The 17,761-nt window shown below is 35.5% G+C and overlaps 1 protein-coding gene across 1 annotated transcript in view; it reads right to left on the bottom strand.

Moving 5' to 3' along the window:
- LOC111512493 (corticotropin-releasing factor-binding protein) overlaps positions 1 to 17,761 on the bottom strand; it is a 126,185-nt gene that overhangs the window by 26,973 nt on the left and 81,451 nt on the right. The window contains 2 exon segments of the mRNA XM_074169644.1: positions 11,701 to 11,768; positions 11,771 to 11,860. Coding sequence (XP_074025745.1) covers positions 11,701 to 11,768; positions 11,771 to 11,860 — 158 coding nt within the window.

Genomic DNA, 17,761 nt, shown 5'->3' with positions numbered 1-17,761 from the left:
TAACGGTGGCAATACCCGAGCTGGTGCTCTGGTTCTTGTTGTTGTTTAACGCATTAACTACTATTTCCGTACTGGGCGCGTTATTAATATCCTTCAGCTTTTATTAATATTCTTTGTCTTTTCTTTTCTATTGAAATTATCACTATGCTTCTGAATCTTTATTGCCTCTTTATATATTCTTGGATAGTAATTTTGAGTACTGTCGAGAGTATCTTTGGCCACAGCCGACTTGTCGGTTTGTCCGAGGTGACAACTTCTCTTGTGTTCGGAGAGACGGTTTCCTATACTTCGTTTCGTGATTCCGATGTGGACCGACCCGCAGCTACACGGAACGGTATACTCCTGGCACTGCTAGAGGTTCTCTAGGATCCTTCGCTAACCTGAGACTTTGGCTGATGGTTTTTGTTGGCCTTCGGATATTTGTATGGCCTATATCGTGTTCTCGTCCAGGCTGTATGCACGGATGAGAAGATTCATTTTTTTCAACATACCAGATGTCGGGTCCCGACTGAGTCTTTTATATGTCTCTGGCTTGAGTAAGGTGGCCATTTTCTCCTTATAATCATTAATGTTCATCACAACGGTGGCATTGCCTTTGTCAGCCGGCAGTACTAAGATGTTTTTGTCTGTGTTGATATTCTTCAACGCATATTGTCCTGTCGTGTTATGTTGGCCTTGGGGGTTTCGCGGGCATTAGAATCCTCTACTTCTATGCGGATTTCCTCAGCAATATCGTTGGGTAAAGTGCGGATACCTGATTTGACATTGGCAATGATGTCTTCGTGTGGTACCTTGGCTGGCGCAATAGCGAAGTTTCCACCTTTGGCCAATATACTGAACTCATCTTCTGGCAGTGTCCGGTCGGAGAGGTTAACCACTGTTTGTCTGTTGTGCTGTGATACCGAATCTTTCTGGTGCTTTATACGTCTCTTGGTAGTGGCTAAACTTGTGATTTTCATTGTTTCCGTCGTGAGATGGTGCATTTTGTCCCAATCACTCCAGTGTAACAAATTACCCAGTTTGATGGTAAGGTACATCAGTTTTATATTGACCTTGGCTACCTGCTTTCTGTTATGGTGTATCCTCTCTCATAATAGAACTTTCTCGGTGCGTTTGTAGATCCTATCGACCTGTGTTTTGAAGTTCCTCTTTTTCATCTCAAATGGTCTTGATTCGAGTATTGCGTCAAAGCTATATTCCGTTGATGATCAGTATATGCCATTAATTTCTCAGGCGTGAGTATTAAAATTCATCAACATAAATTTGAGTCATGACTTTTCCGAGACTGTAAGTTTGAAAATCATAATATGTTTCGTTGCACACGAAAATTTCATTTCATAATTGGAGAACATGATAAATAATTAACAAATGACACAAATAAGGAATATTTAGTAATTGTTTTCTGAAGAAACGTACTTTGTGCATACACTGAATCAATTTGTTATTCCGGACAATGATTTCAATTAGTAAGATCACACAATGAAGAGTCTGTAATTACTCGTGTAATGTTTGATGTGAGACAAATGACCTTCTATTTGAAGTGAATATTGTTGCTAAAATCACATTTAAATGAAGTTTAGTGTTATGAAAAATATCATTTAAGGTAGAGAGTTGAGAACGACATAAATTAAAACGAAACACTTTGAATGAATTAATAAACACTTTTGTTCAATTTTCGCTAGTTCAATAATTTTCACGACTTATTATCAAATAAAAAACTAACTAATATACATTTGAAATCTGAAAACTATGTTGCATAGGGAGTTTGTAGCTGAGCTCGAAGGGAGGTAGTTGAATGAACAAAAGTGCCAACTATAAAATTCAACACTGGAGATTATAGAAATTACCTGGGTTGCCAAATTTTGTTTGGATAAAAAACCTACAATGTATGAACATTTACAAGAATCAAAACACAAGATGGGTAAAGATAATCTCAAAATCCTACACACAAGTAATGAAGGAAATAGAATGAATTTGTTGAAGTCCATAAAAATTGATGAATCAATTGAAAACCCAAAATATATACCCCTAAACGTGCAACTTGATTCATGTAGGTCTCCACTCTTGAATTTATGAGTTTGTCAATACCAATAATTTCTAAATTCTCCAGTATTGAATTTTATAGTTGGCACATATCCATACATATATAAACACATATATAGGTATGTGTAAATTAGTAGATAACTCTAATTTCTATCGAACGTAAGATCAGTTGTCAATGTATTTGTAACTTGAATGGGACTATATTCTTTTTTTTTTTCAATGTATTATAATATTGATAATTCTTCAAGTCAACGAGTCGGTGAATTTTCAACTGAGATATTATATGAATCCATTTTTTTATTTGTTTCTCAAAAAGTTTCGGTGTATGATATTGCTTCATTTCAAAAGGAATAGAGTTATGTTATTTCAGCCCTGAATAAAAAAAAAACTTGTTAGTAATTTTTTTTTCGGGTTTTGGAACATGAGAGTCTCATATCTCATGATGCACTGTTTGGAGCATTTGGTGTAGTAATGAATATTACTGCAGTTTTTTCCCAACACCAAACCGTTAATTCAACACCTCGACACGTGTTTCGATCACCAAGTGACCGTCTTCAAGAGGAAGATTTTCCTCTTGAAAATCAAACAGTTTGATCTTCCTCTTGAAAATGATAATTTGGTTATCGTATCATGATTATGAGTACCTGTCATTGAATCTTTTCTGTACTTGTGCTGTCTAGTAACAGTTGCCGAAACAGTTGACGAATGTCAGGAATATAAGTTTCTGCATACAACTGATTTGAGGAGAAGGTGAGTGGCTTATCTTATGATTTTCATGAATATTTTTTGTATGTTTTCTAGATTATTTATATGTCTCTTCGCTACTGCTTTCCCTGACACTATGGCATCCTTCTAATGGCTCTCCACGAGTGCATGGAAGTATCCAAGTTTTCGTAATATATGGTGAATATTTTATTCCCACTTTGATTCGCTCTCTGAAATACTTTCATATATTCAATCTTTCCAGCGAACAGTAAATTGAAATTTGTTAGATTACTGTAGTATGGTGTACAGGACGTGTATTCGGTTTTTCCAATATTTCTTGTGGGGAGTCGATTATCGAACCACTCAAACATTTGGCTAAGACCCCGATCAGCTTCAACTTTCAGCGCATTCCACTTCACTTGCTTTCAAAATGAAATACTTTGTAGTTTGAGTAAGTCATTTTCATGCAAAGTGAAGAGCAGTGGTCACAGAACAATTCTTTACGGTACACAACTTCAGAGTTGGTTACTGAATTTTCAATATTTACTAATTGTTTTTTGTCCTTCGAGTGAGCCTTTTTCATTTCCGAGGAAATTTTCCTAATGCCAATATTTTCCGGGATATAAATCAGGTGTGAGTGACTGACACTACCGAACGTTTTGGCAAGGTCGACGAATATGTATAACGCAGAACATTTTTGTTCTGAATTGGTGTTCTAGCAAAATTTTATATTGTTCTGATCAATTGAGGATTTTTGTCTTCAATATTATCTAGAATATTCTTTCTAAATTTGAGGTAAGAGAAATGAGTCGATGGTTAGACATATTCAATCTGTTTTTTTTTTTATAAATTACTTTGATAACTGCGGTCTTCAAAGCAGCTGGAAATTCATCTACTTCCATGTTCCATTTGATGATGAACGCTGATGTAGGAACTATTTCATTTAAATTGACAGCGAATTATTTTTAGGAGAGATCAATTTCTGATTTTATATAAAGATGAAAGAGTAGAAAGCCGAAACCTTTTGATAAAAAAAGATGGTAATCTTCCAAAGAACGGAAGTGATCAAATAATTTCAAAATAAATTCTTCAGAAAGATGTGAAAATTTACATCTGCCCCATTTTTCTTAATCACTTCCTCAACTATCGCACCACTTACAGAAATGTGGTTAAACTAGCCAAAAGCAAATATTAAAAAAGTAGAATGGATAAAGCTACGAATAAATCAAAAGAAACGTTGTGTATCATTAATGAACTTACTGGCAAGAGACACAAAAAATTTGTAAACATTCCGTTTTCTCCTAATGAACTTAATGACTCCTATTGCTCTATTGCGGAGGACTTGACGAAAAATATAAAAGCAGCCGGTGACCCCTTAGACTATGTGAATATTAAAGTTACGAACACCTGTATATTATATGATGCAAATACCTATTACCGAACTGCAAGAAACATTATTTTCCATTTAAAATAAAAACTCCACAGGCTCAGATGAAATCTCTGTAAAAATCCTAGAAAATATTCCGATAAGAATACTCGATACATTAGTTGGTCTAATAAATAATTCATTTAGAGAAGTGATTGCCAGTTTGGCAATGCCATATTTCAATTTCTTCTTCTGTGATATAACCAAAGCATTTGATTGCGTGAATCATAAAATTCTTTTACGGAAACTCAGTAGCGGTATAACTGGAATAAGTCTTAAATGGTTTGAGTCATACTTAGCAGATCGCACCCAGATGGTCAAAACCACTTCATACTCAAATGGAGGTAAAATTACTTGCGGCGTCCCACAAGGTTTGGTACTGGGCCCACTTTTATTCTTAATTTACATTAATGACCTATCGTCTATCAACATACAAGTAAAATTTACTTTATTTGCTGATGATACTACAATTTTATGGCATGCCCCTAACAACCATACGTTGTATGAAGTTATTGAGAATGACATCACGGAAGTGAAAGACTGGTTTGACTCAAATCTTTCGAGCTTGAATTCATCAAAAACAAAAGTAGTGTCCTATCGTTGACAGATTCCAGCCTTACATCTAAATATTATCCAAATTGACAACGTACCAACTTCTAAATTCCTTGGCTTGTTCATTGACAAAAATTTAAAATTCAACAAACATGTAGATACTTTGAAATCTAAGCTCTCCTCTGGATGTTATGCAATACGAGTAACTGCATTTGAGCTCGAATCTGCAGAAGCTGGAATGATTTATCATTTCCTTTTTGAATCCCATCTTCGTTATGGTATTTGCTTTTGGGGTGTATGTTCAACCACATGCCTTCAATCAGTATTAGTAATACAAAAACGTGCAATAAGATACATATGCAAAGCCAAGCCTAGGGACTCTTGTCGGCCTGTTTTTGCCTCTAACATAATCCTAACTGTGGTCTCCGTTTTTATATATGAGAAAATCTGCCTCCTCTTCTAAAATTAGGGGATTGTTCAACAACTTGAACGAGCCAATGTATCAAACCAGGCAAAGATTCAGCTTTAAATTACCGCCGCTTTCTTCGACCCTAGTTAAAGTTTCCATTATTTACAACGGTCTCAAAATGTTCAATCACCTTCCTCAAGCTATAAGAACCATAAATGACCTCAGAGCTCTTAAGAAAGAGTTGAAAGACAATAAAGTATATTGAAAAAAAATTACTTACCAAGTTTCAGCCATTTTGGCTGATGTGAGTTTTTTTCATGGGAATGTATAAAATCGAGTATCGAGTTGTCATTGAATTATGTTTTTGAAAGGAAATACGCCTACGCAAACCAAAGATGAACTGGATTCTGTGTATGGGGACTCTGCACAAGCATATGCCACATTGAAAATGTGGGCAGCTGAACTCAAACGTGGCCGTAAGAGCAGGACGTCCCAAAACTGCAACTACCGACGAAAACATCGCCAAAGTTCATCAAATGGTGCTAGATGGCCGCCGAATTAAACAAGAATTAAAGAGCCCTAAGGCAAGTGTCTTTCAGCGAAACATCGATGTCTACCAGTTAGGATAACAGTGTTCCATGCTAGTGAAAATGTTTATCTTTCATTTAGTATATTGTGTTGGAATCCTGTGAATGATATCTGATTCAATTCCATAACGGATGTTTGGAATGCAAACTGAGTAGGAAAAAGTGTTTTTTGTATAATTTACTGTTCATATAGAAGTAGGTATTTATTTCGAAAGAATGTTTCTTTCGTGTAATTCAATGTTTACATGGGAGTATCTGTTTCAGGAGGGCTTTTTCTTCCAGTTTGTGTCTGAAGGTTACTTCTTTGCATGATCTACTCTATGTATACAGTTACTTCTTTTGAAATTGATTGCTTTCTTCCTGTCTTTGGAACATTCCCACATTTTTTTGTATCAAAATGGAGTAGTAGGAAGCCAAAAACGTTCATTCTCAAATATAACAGAGATTATGAATATGTCAAAAGAACGTGTTTGTCGTATATTGAATCAACATTTAGACATGAGAAAAGGCATCCTCGAATCGGGTGCCGCGTTTGCTCACATTAGACCAAAAATGTTTTAAATTGAACATTTCCAACGTTTAGTTGGCGCAGTTAAGGCAAGGTAAATCCGAGTTTTGGCGCCGATTAATCACTATAGCTGAAAATTGGATACACCATTATACACCCGAAACGAAAATACAGTTCATTCAGTGGACTACAAAGAGAATACCGGCTCTAAAAAAATCAAAAACTGTTTTTTTGGCTGGGAAAGTGATGGCGACTGATTTTCGGAATAGTCATAGAGTAATTTCAATCGATTATTTTCAAAAATAAAAAAAAATCATTACAGGGGCATACTACGCACCATTACTTAACAAACTGAAGGCCGAACCTGCAGAAAATAAAATCCTGTTTCACCAAGACAACGCACCGTCTCACACATTGGTGGTTCAAATGGCGAAACTCCACGAATTACGGTTTGAACTGCTTGATCATCCAACTCACTCACCAGATCTAGCGACTTCGTTTTGTTCTCTCATCTGAAAATGGCGCTCGGAGGACAGATTTTTGTCGAATGAAGAGGCAATCACCTTCGTGTACAATTATTTCGCAGAGAAAAATGCCGAGGCATTTGCTTTATTGCCTCTCCAATTCATTAATAAAATTACAAATTACAATTAAAATGAATTTACTCATGTCATTGATGATAGTACGTATTGGACGTCCTTTCACTCTTTTCATTTAATCCCAGCTATAGGAATAAAAAATCAATCTCTCCTAAAAATATACGCCTTTCGATTCAACAAGTGATTATTCCAGCAACTTCGATATGATTTATATTCATATACATCTCGAATTGTATCCGTGCTGATTCGTGCTGACAGTTTTCATCGTATGTCTATTCATTTTTTCAGGTTATGGAAGGTGATCATACCAAAAGAGGTTGATAAAAAACCAGTATTCATATATTCGAAAGTATTTGTTTTGGATAGATTATTTTCCAGTTTGTATCTGAATTTTCACATCATCATTGGGAAGTTCTCAATCAATTATATATCTAAGAAATAATCTAAAAGATTTTCTCTTGAAACTAGTTTCTGTTGGAGTTGACTGACTTTGATACGTCTGAATGATTTATTCACGAAACTTACGTAGTTTTATCATGGTAAAATCTTCTAGATAATCAAGAGAGAATACGAAAGGACTATACCACTATCCAATTTCAATTTTTATGCAAAGTGAAAGAAAAGAACTCAAAGGCTTTTACAGGTCGAAGTTACTTCCAGAATAACATGCAAAATAAAAAAGGCAGTAAACGACTTAGAGTGCACTTGGATGTTCTTGGCGTTCTTTGAGATAAATGAATTGCTTCTACCTTCGGCATCGGAAGTAACGTGTTATAAAATTTGATCGTCATACTCTTCAAATGCTTGAGAAAACAAACTTTATTGAGGTGTGACTATTTGTTGAGAAAATTTCCATTCCACTGACGTGAGAAGTGACGCAGCTTTTCAATTTCAGTATCATCACACATTTGTGTGATGATACTGAAATTTTTTGATGGAGAATTAGGAAGCTGAAAACTTTCTCTCCCAAAAATGAATAGCTCTTGAAAATATACCGCTTTCAACTGAGACTAATCATATTCTGTCCATTATATCAGTTGTCGAACTGGAAACAAGTATTTAAGGAACATAATAACACGTACTGAAGCAATTTTAATTTTTCCCCAAACGTTGGTTATTAGCAAACAATGGCGAATGTTGGTAAAAATTCAATTCTACCGAAGTAGAAATTATTTGACACAAGTGGCTCGATAACGTATTTTGGAAATTGCCTCCAAATCCATGAAATACCTAAACGTGATAACAGTTTTACCATACTGGAATTGCAACTTAAAGATCTTTCCAATAAGATATTGTCTTGAAGTAAAACTACTTCACACCCGCTTGACTTGAGGAGTAAGCTAGTGAATGAGTGACGAGAACGTTACGAAAGGTGTGATTGGGCGAGGCGAACGAAAGTTGGGAGGAAGGTATAAGTTGGTGAACATAGGAAGAGTCAGAGTTCAATAATCAATCAATCAATCAATCAAATTCATTTATCTGAAGATCACAAGTGGTATACAACATGTCAAACATTTGGAGTATACAGAGACAAAAATCAAAATTACAGAGTACAAAGTTGAATGGTTGAATGCTGATATGATATAAGTACTTTTAGTGTACTAAATATTGAAGTAAAATATACAATTACATAGAGAGTACTGCAGAATACACTATCAGTGATTTATATAGTGAGAAATTTTTTCAAATGCACCCTCAATAAGTACTTTTTTCGGTGACTTCTTGAATCTGAAATAGGTAAGTTCATCTGTGATGTTTTGGGGAATTTTATTAAAAATTCGAATTATGATGCTTAGAGGACGGTTTTGCGGTCAAGTAAGCTCTGAATAATTAAGAGAAAAATATCATACGTTGCGTTGCCACTAATTTCAGCTTAGCAGGAGATTTCATTGCTAATTTCTGATATTAAGAAGATAATTTGAATGTTCTTAATATAAATCGTCATGTTCCAAAATTATAATTCACTGGTAAAAGCCATGTGGTTGAAGACCAAAGACTCTTTGTCACGTCACGCCAAGAGCACAGAATATCCCGAAACTTATTTTGAAATTACTATAATGATTCAACTTTTGGATGATTCCGTCGATCAGCTTCAGTCGAGATTCCAAAATGATAAAGCCACATTATCATCTCTCAACATTTCAATTCCTTCTGTGTGTTGCAAAGAACAAATCAATAGTAAATATCAAGAAAATTCCGTTGAGGTATATGAAAATATTCAGAATGGGACTTTATGAAGCGGAATTAGACATGTGGCTGACAAAATGGCTGTAAGAATCTGAACTAGATCAACCAACATGTGCCATGTGTCATTTCCAACATTCACGACACGCTTCAAAACTTATTTAAGAAAATCCACAAGCCAGGAACGATTAAACGGTTTGGCGTTAATATCAATGCACCATAGAATTGACATCAACACCGAGAAGGTAATTGATTTGTTCGCTGCAAAGAAAACTAGAAAACTAAATTTGATTTTGTAAAAATATGTTAATATTTCTGTAACCCCCCCCCGAAATTGTTTTCTGGCTATGGCCTTGAAAGAGAGAGAGAGATAAAGAATAATTGACACTGACAGCTAGCATGTTATTGACTTTGAAAAAGGTGTGTTTGTTTGTCTATATTGAAACTTCGGAACAATACAGAACAGTTTTGGTGCAAGTGTTATCAGAGTCATCTGCTGAGCCTATTAATGAGAAAAGTGGATGTCAAATGCATTAACTTTGAATAAGATTAATCAAAACACACCATTATTCTTTTTGTAGAAAAAAAGTTAATGAAGGAGTGTTATTGCCATAGGGAAGTTGAAAATTAATTTCAATAAATTTTCATTATGAATTGTATTAATGAAATTTTTGAATTGTTACTGGTTTGAAAATCGATCGTGTAAATTTTTAACAATATCTAATATAAAGACATAAATTATACTGAGGTGATCAATGTCTGATCTTTTGTTAAGGCAGTTATTTGATTGTAACTGTTGATTTATTGTAACTGTAATTGTAACTGTAACTGTGAAGATCAGACATTGATCATCTCAGTGGAATATATGCCTTTCCTTTGGATATTGATAAAAATTCACATGATTTTCAAAACAATAACAATTCAGAAATTTCATAAATATAATTCATAATTTCAATTCATTTTTGGAATAAATTTCCAACCTCCCTATAGCAGAGTTTTGCATCAACACTCCCACAATGATTTTTTCCCACAAAACTAATAGAGGTGTTTTTCAAATAATCAAATCTAAAGTTAATGCATTTAACATTGAGTTTCCTCATTGATAGGCTTACATAACAGCAGACGACTCTGAACACACTTGCATCAAAACTGTTCTCTGTTGTTCCATAGTTTCAACACAGAAAAACAAACACACCTTTTTCAAACTTATTCACATGACAGTTGGCAGTGTTAACTGATTGTTCTTTGTTCCTCTCCTTTTGGTTTTCAACCACATGGCTTTTACCGTTATTTTATAAATTTAAAACAAATAACGACTTTTATTAAGTAAATTCAAATAATCTTCTTTATATCAGTGATAAGTCAACCTCTTTTAATGTAGTGATTTGTTTTATTGCATTGACAGTAAGTTGAGCCTTTTGTAATAATATTATAATATTGTACTATCATAATTTTTGTAGCTCTTCCTTTAAAATGGTAATAGATGTCATCGAAGTTTCTGACGTACAGAATATGATAAACTGTTTTTCAGGTTTTGATCGGTAAACTGTGTTATTTTTCATCATCACTGGGATTGATTTTACGACGTTTCGGCAAAGTTACATTTGCCATCTACGTGGTGATGTCTCTTGGGTGTTAGGAATTAGACTGACCTTGCTCAAGTCTATTTCTTATTATGCAGGGTGTTTATTAAACCTGCGGCAAAAAATGAAGAGACTATTCCTTGGGACTATTCTAAGGATATTTTGTCCGTTGATGATTTTTGATGGAACGCAATGTTTCGAAGATATAGGGCGAAAAAGCCTGACTCAGCTTGACTGCATCAACCTTTCTCGAAAGCATTTCATTACTAGAAACATATGGATTCGTTTTCCAATGGCATTCCAGGACCGCTTCCCAAATTTCTGCTACCGCAGTTGTCGGTTGATTGGTCAAACCACCAACACTGACATAAAAACTTGGCAAGTTGACTTGGGTGTCACACCAATCAGTGGTTCCACTTATGTCTCGCTTGCGTTCAAGCTGTTATTTTTTTCAAGTACTTTTCTTGGTTATTCGGACAGTCATTTGAAAAAATTGGGTTCCATCAGTTTTCTCGATGTTATGTTTTGGGTGGAAATTTCGACCACCCTGTAAATTATTTTCGAAAATTCGATGGACCCTTTCATGACTTGATGCCTAAGGTGTGATTCTGTGAAATTTCACATTTTCAACTATTACCATTTATGAGTTATGATATTTTCAGAATGGTGCTGTAACTGTCAAATTTTTCAGATAAAAATTAATATCTTGAAAACTTACAAATTTGGGTATAGACATTATTTCACAAAGTGAGCCTGAAATGTGTTGAGAAATTCAAAAATATAATAAAATACAGGGTGTTCCAATTGGAAGGAAGTTGCCCTCAACTTCCGGTATAACGAAAAGAGACCGGAAGTTGAAAATATTTTAGTTGAGAAGGCCATTTTGTAGAATCCACAACTACAAAATTTCATGTTTTTATTTTGAATCGTTCTCCATATATTCCTAACGAACGCTCGTCGTGAAAGAAATTGAACAAAAGAAGTTTTACTTCAGTCGTGTGGTCTGAAGGACACTAGCTTTCTTCAATTGAAATTGTCTCATCTTCCATAATTTGCATACTGATGTAATTATCGTTAACAAATTGTAACTTCAAGTGTGCTTACCGATATGAGACCACCATTTTCACAAGGTACATTCATAAAATTCAAACGGATCTCGATGATTTCATCCGTTCACTGAAAATGTAGGCACCACATGCTCGTCCGTCAACGGCACCTGCTTTGTGGTAGTAGTCTCCTTCCTCGGAAGTCATATATATACAATCTGAAAAAAAATTGATGTATAAGATGAAGTTATATACGTTAGGCGAAGGAGTCGTATCTGAATTGCATACATCTGGATTCTGTAGAAATATGAAAACAAGGTGTGTGTAAAATGCTCAAAACAATTCGATTTTATTATTCAATGTAGTTGCTTTCGAAGGCGATACAACGATTATAGCGGTTATACAATTTTTCGATGCTGTTTTGATAGTACAATTTGTCGTTAGCACCAAAATAGGCCTCAGTTTGGACGACAACTTCTTCATAGGCAATGAATTTTCATCCAGTAAACATTCTTTTGAGGTCCGAGAATAGGAAAAAGTCGCTGAGGGGTAGATCTGGAGAATACGGTGGATGCGGTAGCAATTCGAGGCCCAATTCATGCAATTTTGTCATCGTTTTCATTGATTTATGACATAGCACATTGTCTTGATAAAACAGCACCGTCTTTTTCTTCAAATGTAGCCGTTTTTTCGCGATTCCGTCTTTTGAACGTTCCAACAAAGCTACGTAATAGTCGCTATTGATGGTTACCCTTTTTCAAGATAGTCGATGAATATTATAACAAGCGCATTCCGCAATGCCGATACCATAACCTTGCCAGCCAACTGTTGCGTCTTTGCACTCTTTGGAGTGCATACATTCGTGTTTTTCATAGTGGAACACTGCTCAGAATCATTCATTCGTTGTTATTTTTGGTCGATTGTGAGCTCGCGCGGCACCCTCTTTGAATAAATCTTTCGCATACCCAAATATTCATGTCCGATATGTCAAACACGTTCCTTTGATATCTTTAGGGATTCAGCTATTTCGATCGACGGTAATCCAAAATTATTTTGTGGACTTTTTTTATGTTTTCGCCTCTTTGGGCGTCCACTGCGTGCATCCCCTTCAGTGCTCATTTCGCCCCATTCAAACCCATCAAACCACTTCTCTATGGTTGATTTTTCTGTTGCATAATCCGAATAATGTTTATCAAGCCAATCCTTGACATCAACAGTATTGTTTTGCCCCAAAAAGCAATGCTTTATCATCACATGAAATTCCTCATTATCCATTTTCATCAAACTAACAAATGTTGCTTCACTAAAAATCTTCTTTCCACAAAATAATGATCCGAGAGCTCTCAAATTTATACAAATGTTAGGCAATGGTTAACTAGGAATCATATGGATATATTACTAGTTGCTCCATCTTAGTGTTAGTCTACGACAATCAAGCTGCGTTGGAAGCTCTTGGCTCCTTCCGATCAACGTCTAAATTGGTAGCAAATTGCCAAAAACGACTCTCCTCGATAGGAAGACTCAACAGATTGTCATTAACAGATTGTCTCTGGTCGGGATTTCTGGCCATACTGACCGGGAAAGCAATGAGGCTGACGCCTCCCTTACGAAGGAGGGTACTGCAAGCAGCTTCATCTGACCAGAACCTGTCATTGGCATCGCTTCAGGCTTTGCCAAATAAAGATTGAACATCTGGATGGCAAGAAGATTTATGGACTTCTGCAGAATCTTCCAGGATTGGCTCACTCCAAGGTGTTTATTCACCCTTCGAAACTTGATATCAAAAAGTTGTTGGACTGCAGTAGTGAGAAACTACGATGTCTAACAGTTCTTTTTACAAATGACAATATCATTTGAATCATCATATGCAGAGGCTGGGACTATCGGAAGACAGTCTCACCATCTGACCTGAAAGTCCACTCACCATACAAACTAATCGGTTTCGTTTAGAAGCTGGATTCATTTAGTCGAGTGTGAATAGGTGTGACCCACAATAAACTCTTGCGGGTTGTGGTGGAGGATCGAATAGACCCACTCACTACGCAACTCACTGTTCACTGCGCAACCTCTGCTGCAGGCAACAAGTGATGCAATTGAACCCAGGTTTGTGTTCAATAAACCCTACAATATACAAATTAAGCACACTACAGAGTCAGATGCTACAAATGCAATACGGATTTATACCGACGGCTCAAAAAGCAAAGAAGGCTCAGGATATGGAGTGTACTCCAGGTCACTAAGCCTAAGGATTTAGTGGGGAATGGGAAGAAATACCAGCGTGGTCCAAACAGAACTGGCTGGTATCTCAATCGCCACAAAAGAAAGGAATTTCTGGCATAAATATAACAATCTGCACTGATAGCAGACAAGCACTATTAGCCTTGAACGGACAGCGTGTCACCTCAGGGCTAGTACTAGAGTGCCACCAAGATTTAGCCAGAGCCTCGGTAGATAATAACATTATCCTGAGGTGGATTAAAGAGCACGACAAGAGTGAGGTATTGCCGACTCTTTAGCCAAGGAAGCGGCTGGACTAAGAATTTTAGGACCCAGTGGCACCCACGGCCTGATGACTTCGACAATTGCGGAACTAGTCAAATGTTACATCCATGCTCAGGATAGACGATGACCTAGGAAGACGAATCCTTGGGAGGATGTACAATGGGTCACATGTGGCCTAAGTGCGTGGGCTTACACTCACCCTCCCTACTCTACAGATACAGATAGACCCACCCACTTTGGACCTAACCTAACCTAGTCTACGAACTTTTCAGTTCATTTAAGTGCCTTCTAGAATATAAAATAATATATAATGATAAAAATAGTTGTGTTTGTAGAATAAAGAAATGACATCATATTGCCTAAACTATGTGAAATACGAATATAACGAGAACTACTGTACGCTAATTAACATAGGCGGATGCCATTCAGCTCAGTCAGTTATAGAGATTCCTCTAACTATTCGTAAACCCAATCCAGGAGTGTATCCAATTGTCACCCAATGCGTCACAGAGAGTCGCTGAGAGTCTCAGAACAGCCAAATAAATTCGTGTTTGATGAGCTATTTTTCTTTCAATTTTTTGTGTGAAAAAGGTCCTTTGTAATTTTTTTTGTTGGATCAAAAATTTTCGCAGATTATTAATTTAGTTTCTGACAATGATTGAGACTCCTTCGAATGCTTCATCAGAGCTCTACTATGAATTAATTTCATATGTGAACGATATACATGCCAACACGTATGGCAACACTACATAATTTGAGGAAGGAAAACTGACATGAAACTCACCAAACATTGGTTTATCTATGTTGTAAAAGTTAAAGAGATATATAAGAGAAAACAGGTACGAAAACAAACGATGATGTGGGGCTCAACATGAAAGTCGTACAACCACAGACACTCCAATTATGAATATGCTATTCAGCAATATGTCTGTGGTTGTACAAGTTTCATGTTATTAGTCTCGTATTTTTGTTTGTTATCGAAATAATATTGAAGTACAAAGTGAAAAAAAAAGTTATTTTTGTATTATTCAATGTTATTGTAAAAGTAGTTGTTTTAGGAGAGCTTTTTTTTCAGCTTGTACCTGAATGTACCTTCAAGTCTTCATCTGCACATCATTGTGGAGTGTTCATTTTGAACTCAATTGCTTTTTGTCTTTGTGAAAAACTTTTTCACAATTTCGATATGGAGATGGAGCAGTTGGAAGCAGATACTTCTCCTTCTCGAAAACTGATCCCCCGTTTATCGTTTTTCCTTTTTTAAGATGGATGAACAAATTTTTGGTGAGTGTTATTCCAGTTTTTTCTGCAATTCAACTTGGCATGTATATTGTTTCTTTATGAAATGATTTTATTGAAGAATTCATCTACAAACATTTTTTATTCCTTTTACCTATAAAAACAACATTTGATGATATTAGTTGAATCACCTTTTCGCAACTAATTTGTGAAGCAAACAAATCATTCTGAGCTGAAATTGAAATGGAATGATTTGTGTTATGCTGATTTCTTACTGTAGGGTGAATCAACATCGCATCTCAAGCTAACATCTTTGCTGCTTCGCATTTCAGAAGAGATATCCACAATCTATTCAAAATGTCGTTGAAGGCTTCCATGTTCAATTGAATTATTTCCAAATTGCAAATATGTTGAGAATTTGCTATAGTATACTCGTATTTTCCTATTGGAATTACTCATTTACGAATTGTAGTAGAAAGTTTTCTACAGTATTCTTTCATCAATGGAACCCTTCATAATTGGTGCTTTCGAAAATGTTTTGACTCAGCCAAATGAAAATTGCAATCACAGTGATCTGAAAATTGCTATCACTATCAATATTTTCTTATAATTATCCCTTTATATGCATACCAAATTTGAAACGAAATGTCTTTGCAGAAAATAGATATATATTATGTTTTTTCTCGAAATTTTTGCTGTTTATCATTCGATAACAACGTAATTTACAAGTGCTTTTATATATATATATTTCATTTCAAATTCATTAATGAACATTCCTTGTTAACCAATTCAACAGTTCTACCCCATGATTGAAAAAAACTTTTACTGCTTGCTATTAGGTTTTTATGACCTAATCAATGTATTTCACGACCAGTCTGGGTGGATTCCAAATGAATGATCTCTCAAACTTCGCTATCTAAAATGTCTTCGAAAGTGTGTATGGTTGTGCCTCAAATAATTTTTCAAGGACAGAAGGACAAAACACAAGTACTATAGAAAAATCATTGAGGCGCTCTGAGAGCGGTGCCTGTGCGAAAGTAGCGATTCACATTGGATTTGAATCGCTGGAGATGGAATTCGTTTTGAAAAAACGTTCACAGGAAAGTTATTCCACATAAGCGCAGTTCTATAAATGAAAGAGTTCTTCACGTTCGAGGTATACTGAGTTGAACTTCGAAAAGAGTGAGCAGCCACAGTCCGTCGTGTATTTCTGATATGTACCGCTCTTGGTGGAATTAAATGTGCGAAGTCACTTGAACACTTTCCGTGAAAATGTCTAAAGAATGGAAACAAATCTCCAACCATTCTTCGACGTTCCAGACCATCAAAGTTCGCGTCTCCAATCAGGCGGATGGCTCTTTTCTAGATGGAATCAAACAGCTTCAGAGTATGCTTAGGGGGCGGAGCTCCATAAATAAGAAAAATAATCCAAAGAAGGTCTGATCTGAGTTTTATAAAGCATCAAAAGTTGCTGAGGTGTGTACAGTTTTCAATTTACAACATGTTATTGATAATAATGTTAATAATTACTTAAAATGGCGAGCAAAACATAGTCGGCTGTTTTATGTGCTCCTGAATATTCCATAAATATATCTAAAAGTACGTCGATAAAAATTGTGAAAAGTGACACAAATACATAAATACCTCTCCGTCCAGAAAAATTCCAATATTTCAAACATGGTCATAACATGTGAAATGAAAGATGAAATAGAATTGGTAGTGAATAAAGCGGTGAGCAAATCCATAAAAAGAGAGCTGAACATGAAAAAAATCATATATAAAGTCACACAGGCCATCACAAAAACGATCAACGATAGTTTTTTAAATTTGGAGAGAACAGTGGCGGAGCTGAAACATAAAACCGAAGCTGAAAATAAACAATTAAAAGACAAAGTTGAAAAGTTTGACCAAGAAATGAAAGAAGTGGTTAAGAAAACAAATATTTATGAAGAGAAATTAGATTTCATGATCAAAATACCAGGCTATCAAATTTGAGAGTTTTCAACTTGAATGAAAGCCAAGAAGACACCAGAAATGAAATTAAAATTTTGCTTTAATCTAAAATGGCCATCACCCTCAGACATCAATTCATGCTATCGAATTGGAAAAAAAATCGATGAAAAACCAAGAGGCATATTCATAAACCTACGTACCTATTCTTGATTTGAAACAAAATATTCACTCGAAGAAAAGACTCCTGAAAGGAACCGGTGTCGTAATAAGAGAGGATCTGACGAAAGCTAGAGTACAGTTGCTAAACGATTCCATTGAAAAAACTGGCTTGAAGAACGTATGGACTGAAAATGGGAAAATCTTAATAACAAAGTGTCCAGAATTAAAAACAAAATAGAACTTGCCAAAATTTCTATACAAGATAAATG

The sequence above is a fragment of the Leptinotarsa decemlineata genome, unplaced genomic scaffold (genome assembly GCF_025532065.1).
Source record: "Leptinotarsa decemlineata unplaced genomic scaffold, Ldec_3_MD MMD2_P_RNA_scaffold_5, whole genome shotgun sequence".
In the NCBI taxonomy this organism is placed as follows: domain Eukaryota; kingdom Metazoa; phylum Arthropoda; class Insecta; order Coleoptera; family Chrysomelidae; genus Leptinotarsa; species Leptinotarsa decemlineata.
Note: the sequence above shows the minus strand (reverse complement) of the source record. Positions and strands in the feature narration are given on the sequence as shown.